General features: G+C 37.7%; 1 protein-coding gene across 1 annotated transcript; it reads right to left on the reverse strand.

Annotated features, from left to right (window-relative positions):
* Positions 1-2565: 2565 nt before the first annotated feature.
* Positions 2566-8830, reverse strand: LOC110847142 (vitellogenin). Its single transcript, XM_022094008.2, has 18 exons — positions 8709-8830; positions 8271-8596; positions 8065-8196; positions 7794-7976; positions 7382-7720; positions 7208-7286; positions 6692-7108; positions 6220-6610; positions 5971-6106; positions 5747-5891; positions 5523-5681; positions 4770-5463; positions 4076-4696; positions 3835-3983; positions 3706-3762; positions 3402-3626; positions 3059-3338; positions 2566-2986 (listed from the first exon to the last, which is right to left on the reverse strand). Exons 1-18 carry the CDS (start codon positions 8728-8730, stop codon positions 2713-2715), a joined length of 4629 nt encoding a protein of 1542 aa, XP_021949700.1. The 5' UTR covers positions 8731-8830; the 3' UTR covers positions 2566-2712.
* Positions 8831-10126: the final 1296 nt, after the last annotated feature.

Genomic DNA, 10126 nt, shown 5'->3' on the forward strand with positions numbered 1-10126 from the left:
GGATTTCCACTCATTACAACAACGAAAGAAAAAAATGTTACACATTCTTCAGTGGAAGTTTTAAGATTTGAACTTGTTGTAAAGCATTTCCCATGTACCTTAAAATGCTAAATTGTATTTTAACGTTGATAAAAAAGTTTGAGATTTAAAGTTTGTCCGATGGTACAAAATATAAAAGAAACCCAAAAAAGGAAAGCTTAGATGAGACTAAGAAGTGCGATAAAAAGTATTTAATAAATTTCTTCTCCAGTGAAGGACATAGAATTTTAAAATTTCCAGCATCAGCGCACCCATTTCATTTTACTCTAATATCTGTACATAAGCAGCATGTATGCATTTATGTACATATAATTAAAAGTAGACCATGTTAGGCTACACCTGTATATCATGTATCAACCTTCAGTATATTTGTAAGCATTCATAATTTTTAGTGACAAGAAAAATTCACAAATGATTTTAATACTTCTCTCTGAGTTATATTTCAAATTTGATAGTTATTGTATATTTGTATATACGTGGTAGTGGATGAAATGGGGCGCTGATGCTGGAAATATTAAAATTCTGTGCCCTTCACTGGAGAAGAAATTTATTAAATACTTTTTATCGCACTTCTTAGTCTCATCTAAGCTTTCCTTTTTTGGGTTTCTTTTATTTATTAGTTTTTGTTCGTATTGAAGAGTAATTTATGTGACCACCAACTAATGACCTTTAAGAGACCCCAAGCATCACCTAGATACTAAATGGGTTCTGGATTGAGAAGTCGCTGGGTCGACCTTAGCAACTCAACTTTGGGCGGTGGTGGGAGTGGTTACATTTCACCACCATCAAAACTTTCTCACTTTTAAACCGATTTTGTCTATTTTAATTTTGTATTTTTATAGAAATGTGTATCAACTTTTTATCCGTGTACTTTTTTCATGCATGCCTTAAATTTTTTTAAATCTCCAAAAAACACACTATTGGTTGGGTTTTTATTGAATATCTCATAAACCGTTGGATGCTTCAGGCGGCCAAATCAGGGCTCTGCTCGATGTAGCCATAATTAACTCTGGCCAAAATTTCATTAAAATCGGTTGGAAACTGACGGAGATCTGAAAAAATTAAGCTTTTCAAACCTGTAGTGAATGCTTGCTTAGATGATTTTTTTTCCATATAGTAACTATGGCCTCATCTAAGAAAAATGAGTGTTGAATTGTCCAGGGATTTTAAAAATAAAATTGTCTAATGAAATTAGTTTCGCAGTAACAAGAGAATCCAATCATGCCATTTAGTTGCCACCTTGACGTTCCCACAAAGAATGCTGAGAACAGTGCAACTGCTACTTTTTAACGTCCTGTAAAGTTCTTACGTAATCCAGCAGGCCTTTTAACTTCTCGTTCATAATTAATTTGGTGAAAATTGGTCAGATAAGTGCTTTCCCAAATTTTACAGTTTCCAGTTGCAACTTTTTTAATTTGATGAACGTAAGCGTTTTTGAGATGTTAAAAAATTAAGAAGCTCAAAATGCCTCAGATATTTTAATGTACTTATTAATTCATCAGCAGGGTTTACGTCGATAATTTTTTACCAACATTCACCATGTACATATATGTATATTTCTTATAGTTAGAGAGATCCCGAAGAGAACATAGACAGAGAAAGTAATTATAATCAGTAATCAGTATAATAGATATAATCAGTCATTTCTAGAAACTTGGTGAACCATTTGACTTTCTCTTTCTTACTGACTACAACCAAATGGGTTTTAGTAATTAACAAAATTGCTCATCAGAGTTCCCCAAAATCGTATCAAAAAGTTTACATAATCGCATTAACAATGTCTTGATTCTGCCTTTTAAATAGTGATCACTCTCATAAGAAAATTGTAACGAACTTGACCTCCCGCAGTTTTGTTTTAATAGTTTGAAAGTAAAAATAATTAGGTTAATTTGTCCCCAATTTTATAGAGTGGATAGCCTGTTCTCTTTATTTTAGGGAAAATGGTCCCAGAAAACCTGAATGAACAATGTTATGATGTAATTATTCCTAAATTTCTTCGTCTTGATTATTTTAAGGTCTTCGTGATAGCTGCTTAAAAACAATTAATCACTAATTAAACTTTCGTATTTATTTAGTGTAATGGACAAAATTTCATCTTGGACACTTAAATGACTTATTTTAAAGGAAATTAAAATGTACAAACGAATAGTCGTGTCCCGCCGGATATGGTTTTATTACTCTTTCAAAGATGAAATGAAAGTATTTTGTGCAAATTTCCGGCTTTCAAGATTAAAGATGATTGCTTTTTGCAAATTGCATTTTCAAAATTTCTTGAGAGTCAATTCCTTGAAGGATAGATTCTATTTATATACATAAGTGCTTCCAGACAATTAGTTGGTCTAAGGAATCCTAAAAAAATTTACGATATGAGATCATACATAACTATATTGTGAACCTTGGTTTTATTTATGCTGTATACATACATTGAAAGTTTGATAGGCACCAATATAAATAAGTATGCATACCATATACATATTTATGTAAAAATAATTTGCATGTAAATGATATACGGCTAGTCACTGAATATATTTTTTTAACCAGAACAATATATTCTGAAGGGGAGTCCTTGTCTCGCTCCGATTTATTAAGCTGTTAAAAATTTAGACAAGTTTTTTGGGTAGTTAAATTGGTACAAGTAATAATACATGATGCTGTTGTTGTCGGCAGATTAATTTAACTGCTGGGGCAAACGCTTCCGACACCAGCGCAACTTCCTTCGCGGACAATGTAGGCTTTGGTCATGTCAGTTGGTTGCAAATTCTTGCAGGTCGTGGCTGGACCAGTGAAGTCATTCTTTTGGCATCCGTCAAAGTTGCCGCAAAGACCACACTGTTGGGCTCGGAAACGGCTTCCGATCGTGACCGTTGTGTAATGACCGGTGTATCGGATGGCAAGTCCCAATGGTCTGGACAAGAGGAACACATTGTTGTCATCGTGCTTGTAGATCCTAAAAGTAGTCAAATTTACATAGGAATTAGTTGGCGTCTTGTCAAAAGAACTTAATAAGTAGTCTGCTTACTTGAAGATCTTGGTATCTCCTTCGGGGAAAATGAGCTTGTCGGAAAGGGATTGAGATTTTCCGTCAACAATGACATTGTTCATGTCGTTGAGTTCAACCTTGTGCTCACCAGCCATAATCTTAAGGCCAAGCTTGTCATTGGAGATTTTCTTTCCAAGAACGACGAATCGTGGCTTATCAGAGCAGTCTCCAGAGACGAGGGTGTAGCATTCGGAGAGATCGGCAAAGTAGGTAGCGTTGTCGTAAGTTTGGACGGCGTGAGGAGTAACATCACAATAACCTATAATTATGAATAGTTAGTAATTTGTGTGCAAAACTATGGACAGTATGCATGTTGACTTACCGTAAACTCCCAATTCGAAAGCCTTATACATCAATCCAGAGAATCGGGAGTGAACTGGGCGCTTAAGTGGTCCTGGGAGGAAGTTGAGGTCGACCCCGTGGAAATGTTCAGACTCGCCACCAGATCCGTGCCAGTGGATGTCAGCCTCTGGATTCTCATCATCCATGGTCACATCAAGCTTGAGTTCGCCTTGAAGGTGTCCGTCAGCAGAAACTCCATGATCACCTTCAAATTAAAAATAATAACTTAATTAATTTGCAGGCTTTACATAAGTTAATGCGAAATTAAAGACTAAACAACTAACCATGAGCGGCATGACCATCGACAGTGTCAGAGGGAACCCAGTATGGCATAAGGGCAGCTAAAATATGTTCAAAAAATTAGCATTCACATAAAGAAATCAGTTCTGATAAAAGTATTATGGCAAACTAACCAGCAACAAGTGCTCCAGGGTACTTCCATCGGTTTCTTGCTTCTGGGTCAACCTTGTAGTTGATGGTGACGTTGGATTCACGAAGGTTGGTCTGTTTGTAAGCCGCCCACAGGCAGGGTTCAGTGGCTGGGGTAAGGTCTCCAGGGTACCTATCAAAATAGGACACAAAATCTCAGTTTCACACATACAATTATTTGGTAATTATGTGCAATATATTGGCAATAATGTGGTTTGTGCGTACTTGGGGGAGCTCTTTTGATCACGGCATTGCTTGTATGGCCAGGCGTCACTTTGAGCTTCATCCTTTTGAGCTTGAGAACGGTGAGCTTTTTTGGTGATCTTGATTCCAGCAGAGTTTGCGGGGCAGCTAGCATCCTTGGAAGAAATGTCCTTGGACCAGGCGACATTAATGGTTCGCTCGTAGGTTGGTTCATTCTCGCCATTGTAGTCAAAGAAATCGGAAACCTTGGCTTGAGTAGCGGCGATGTCAATGCAAACGACTCCACCCTTGTTGAGGGCATCATCCTTGGCAGCCAACTTGGTCTTGACTTCAATCTTCTCCAAACCAGTCTTAACTAGGGTAAGGGTCATGTCGAGGGATCGGGTCTTGGGGGTGGTTCCCGTGTACGTGAAGGTAAGGGAGGACTTTGCCATAAGCTTGTTTCCGAGCTTGTCCTTGGGATCTTCCTCATATTTGACCTTAGCTTGACCTTCAACCTTGTCGAAGACGGATGTGGCAGATAGATCTTTATGATACCAAAATTTCATTCCACATGTCTCTGTAGTTGGGGACAAAAATAAACTGGACATCATGTATCTAGTTCCTACACGTAAAAGTGTAAGTGATTGTCCAGCTCGGCCGCTATATGGTTTATTAGAAATTAATATATGACGCAATTTAAGTTTGCATATAAAATCAATAGACAGAACCTTACCCAAGATTCTTGAACTCGGGTCCATAAAATTTCCTCAACTGTCGAAGAACATGAATCCTGGAATGCACCTTCTCGCAGTCGAAATACTTGCCACCAATGTTAACTCCTTCCAAAGCTTTGTATTTGTATCCTGATCCTAATCTCCTTTCCTCACGGAATTTCTCCCCCTTGGAAATGACTTCCATTCCCTTGCACAATGGACAACTTTCATGAAGAAGGTCGACAATTTTGTTGTCATTCATTGTAGCCGGGGTATCAGAGTGAATCGAAGTGACTGCAGTTGCATGAACTTGAGCCATAATTGGATCATCTTCAGTAGGAGCAGAAATAGCAAAGTTGATGGATTGTTGCTTGACATCAAGCCCGAATGTGATCTTGCGTGGGATACGGATCCTTAAGGTTCTCAAGGCCTCAACGGAATGTGCAGTACCGAAGGGTGCCATGTGATTATTGACTGAGCTGATTCCATGAACATTTAGACCAAGATGAACTTCGTAGCTGCGATTCATTGTTGTTCCCGATTTGTCGGATTTAACCTTAGCGTGAAGTTTGGCCATAGTGGAAACCCCAGAAATAGTTGAAACTGGAATGCCAAGCTCATTTGGTTGTTCGGTCATGACCCCACCGAGTAGAATCATCTTGGAGAATTCCTTATCGTAAGCAGCATTACTGAGTTCTCCAAGTTTCTTCATTACTTCAAAGGAAAATCCATTAGCAGTATGTAACATAGAAAAACTTATAATTAACAATTACATTGTGGGATTGTGGTAATAGTTTTCTCATCAGCAGCGTGATAAGCGACAAATCGATCGTGAAGCATTACACAAATTTCAATTCGGAGTGGATCAGCTTGACGTTCTTGAACCCCAATTTTATTAAAAATATCCTTGATTTCATCAAAATCAATGACACCTGCAGTCACATTTATTTTAAATTAACCGATTGGATTGGAAATTAAAAATTAAATGCAATTTCACCAGTGATCATGGACATGATTCGCGAGGAAATGGATTTCCCGAGGCCTTCCAATCGAACAAAGATAGAGAGATACTTGGAAGCGTAACCTCCTGCTGAACTCTTGACTCCGAAATATACCGTTTGTGGAAGAATGCTATGCCCACTCTGATATTAAAACCGATAAGTATTATAATATTTTAATCCTTCAAGGCTCATTTCAAGGGGTTGACTTATGTCTCCTTACCTTCTGGACATTCAGAGTAGTGAGATGGGCGAAATGGTACTGCGGGTCGTAGTAGTCGCTAATGTAGATGCCAGAATGTTTGCTTTTCGTTTCAGTACGTCCCATCATGCTCAAGGCAGTTTTAGCCCAAGATGAACTACCAAATTAATGTCAAAAAGTATTTCATATATGTATTTAGAAAGTTAATAGATTAATGTAATACCAGATAATATCGGACTATTTTTTCAAAACTAAATAAATTGAACGTACCGGAGCTTCAAACATTGGTCGGTCGTTCCAGAAAGGCTTTTTAATAGGGTTATAACAAAGTTCTTCACTTCAGGGTCCCTCTCTGTCCACATATAGATTCCAATTTGTTGGAAAGTGTTCTCCTCAGGGTATGATACTAGGGTCCATAGAATAGCAAGATTTCTAGTTTCAGAATCTTCTTGTCTGTTGAAAAATATGGGGAGGATGTTCTTCCTGAAAACGAGAGGATCTTTCTTAAGAAGCGGAGTAATTCCAGAGATAGCCATAGTACGAATTGACCGTTCTTGTTTGTTGTCAACAGCTATCGGTAGTAATTTCTCTGCCGCTTTGAAATGGTTCACATTACGGAGAGCCAGAATCGCTTGTGTCTTTACATCAAAACTAGATCCAGCTATAAATTTCAAGCAAGTTGTCAGTACATGATTTTTAAAGTTAGTCAATATAACGAGAGAAAATCTGTAATGAGACGTACAGTCAAGATTGTCGGACCAATATTTAACCCACTTATCCAAAAGTCCTGTCCTTTCACAATTTGTTTTCCTACAAGCACGCCCCAGTAGGGAAGCAAAAGAAAATTCTATAATACGTGAGTTGTATTTAGTATTTTCAGGTTTAATTAGTCCCTCGAGCTCCTTTATAAGATTTTCTGTTGGATTGCGGATGTAGTGCGCCATGGGGGCAATGTTACGAGTGAGGAAGATACTGTCGGATGTGCTAGCAGCAATGTCACGAAGAACAAGGGCAGCGGGGCCAGTTCCGGAAATAGCAAGTGCGTCCAAGAACATTTTTTCCTCTGTAGCATCTCCTCCTTTCACCTTGTTGTCGTAAGTATCCTTGATATGTTGGTAGTTCAAAGCCGAGACAAAAGGCAGGAGAGAGAATGGGCTTACTAAAAGGATGAACATAAATGAAAAATTATAAACGTAAAAAAATTAAAGCTGAAATTCCAATTTAATTTCATTTGAACTTCTAAGCTAATATTTAACACCTTTGTGGAATTCCTTGACGTCCTTGTAGAGCTCTGCAGTGTCGAAACTATTGTGCATCTTTTTGATATTTGTAAGGAGCTATTTGACACATTAAATATTGAAAAATTTATACTAGATACAATTTACTAAGAAATGCCGTATTTCATATGATACACAATTAAATCGTATCTTACTTGATCTGCAGCCTTAGTTTGTCCAGCAGAATCAAGATCAAGACCTTTGTGATGGAAAAAGAAGGGCACTGGATTGCCGAGATCCTCATCTTCCTTGACATCATTTTCAAATACGAACTTCAAATCGTTGAAAGTTTTGGGATTGGATGGGGGTGGAACGGATCCAGAGTTGGAGCTTTTCAAGTTCATCTTCATAATAGTGAATGAAGATTGGCTGTGTCCATCTGCACCAAAAATCATGTAGGCGACGGATGATCCAACATGAATGTTTTTTGCGACCAAGTTTCCCTCCTGAATTTCCAAGTCATAGACTGAGAACGAGGTTGAGTTCAAAACATCCTGAAAAAAATATTATTAGCGGTTGGCGACATCAACTTATGATTAATAATGGAAACAATATTTTAAAATATACCCTTGAGTAAACCTCTGGACAATACTTGATAGTCATGCCAGGTTTACGGAATCGGCGAGGAGGATCTTCACATTGTGCGTGGGACCTAAATTTACGAACTTGGGCATTGTTTCGAAGTACACGGTTGTCATCTTCCCCTGGTATGATGACATAATCCGTTTTGCATCGACCTAAAATTCCACTCTACATATTTATGTAGATTCAAAAAAAAACATTTAGAAAATTAGGAATGCAGCGAAACAAATTGTTTTGTTATGAACAAGAGTCTCACCTCCTCAGTGACGAAGCTATTAGATTTCTTGATATCAATTTTACCAAGGTCAAGTTGAAGGGAGGAGGCAATACCTCTCTTGATGTTCTTGGCCCATTCATCAGAATTTTTGTCAAGGACGATTCCCTTAGCCTGCAGCAAACCCAGGATTAAATAAGTAACAAAAACCATAGGATATGATAAATTAGCTATATAAAGAAATATACCACGCCATTTGTAAATTGTACAGAGAAAGGTTCAGACAAAGGATTCAACTGGTTGTACGCCTTCATCGCGAACTTCGGATAGTTTGGAGAATCAAACTGGCCATTGTGGGTTCCGAACGTAATGTCATCCAATTTGACATTAATGTCATTTCCGTTGGAAGAGATATGTATATCCCCACTAATGTTAAATGTGCTAGAACTCTTGACATAGTCATCAGATCCAACTAGGGACAAGATTGTAAAACCGTAAATGAATTCCTTTCCTGGCGTGAAGAGGTTGGTACCGACATCTCGTTTGACAAACGCCGAGCTGCTTAGCACCAAAGCTGCGAAAATTACTAATTATTTTTGAACATAATTTTTTGAAACCAATTAAATTTCTTGAAACGGAGGTCAGTTTTGAATACTATTAGTGAAACTGTCTATATCTATCCTTACCAAAGAGAAGAAGCCACTTCATTGTTCAGAAGTATCAATTTTAAACCCCTGGACTCGATCTAGCTAGCTCCGAAACTCGACTGAGGGCTGATTGCCCAACCATCATGGGCAACCAAATATTCAAGGACTATTGGTCAACATGGTCATGTCAGGGGTCACCTGGATTTTGAGTTAAATTTATTTACATACTATGTACATAAATACGAAACAAAGCGACATGACTACCATACGAAAATAAGGGCATGATACTAATGAAAGTGGCAGTTGGTTTATTGTCTGTAAAAAATGCATGGTAACAGGAAATTTAGTGAAATTTATATAGATTATAGATGGGGACTGTAGCTACTTATAATTGTCCACCAATGGTCCAAACACTCCATTCCTTCCGATTGAGCCAAGCTTTTTGCGAACGATCGCCATGAACGTTTTGCCACTGGTTTCCCCAACGAGTTTTATTATTGCCGTCATGACCTGTATAAATTCTCGCAAGTTTTTGGGTGGTTTTTGTCTATTGGAATATTCCTTCTTGATTAGTGCCCAAAACCGTTCAATTGGACGAGCTTGAGGGATATTTGGAGCGTCGTCTCTTTTTTCAACAAAATCGATATTTTTGCTTCGAAAAAAGTCTGTCACAATCTTGTCATAGTGGGATGTCGTCATGTCCATGACATGCTTGTTTTTGATGAAGGGGGTCAATCTCTTTATGATACACTTTTCACTTAGAGTTTATAATTCAAAGTCTTGCAAATAATAAATAGCATTTCTTGAGAAAAGCTATCTCAACTCTCTTCACTACTTTCACCGATCCCAGGAGGGCAGGTCGGGCAACTGATTTTTTGAAATCTGCATTTTCGCGTTCCTCGTATCTGTCCAGTACTCGGTTAATTTTGTTCCGATACATTCCTCCATTTGGAACAAAATTGTGAGTGTTTTTTCGATCCCTGAAAAAAAAATTTGGTACGTTTTGGCAAAACCGTTTTGCGACTTTCTCGGAACTTTTTGCTCTCATTTTAGAACGAATAGAGATAAAGGATTTTGGTTTTCGGATTCAGAAAGCTGATTAAATTCCGATGGAGACGTAATAGGCTTGCAAAATTTAACATGACTCCTAAAACAATTAAGCGAGCGGGGCAAACTGCCACTTTCATTAGTATCATGCCCTTATAATCTTGCTTTTATTCCGTATACCTAACAACATGCAATATACTTATAATGGTGGTTACATTTGACATTATTGACAAATATGTATACATAAATAGGACGCCAGATTTATGTAAATATGTACCCTGGATATATGCACACATATTTCGTCCCGTTCTGATATCATTTAATAATTTAAAGTAAAATTTGTCGTCTTATTATGCAATCGTAGTATTTGTCCTTGATTGATTTTTCTTATACTCGATCTTGAAAATACG

The sequence above is a fragment of the Folsomia candida genome, unplaced genomic scaffold, assembly GCF_002217175.1.
Source record: "Folsomia candida strain VU population unplaced genomic scaffold, ASM221717v1 Fcan01_Sc003, whole genome shotgun sequence".
Lineage (NCBI taxonomy): Eukaryota > Metazoa > Arthropoda > Collembola > Entomobryomorpha > Isotomidae > Folsomia > Folsomia candida.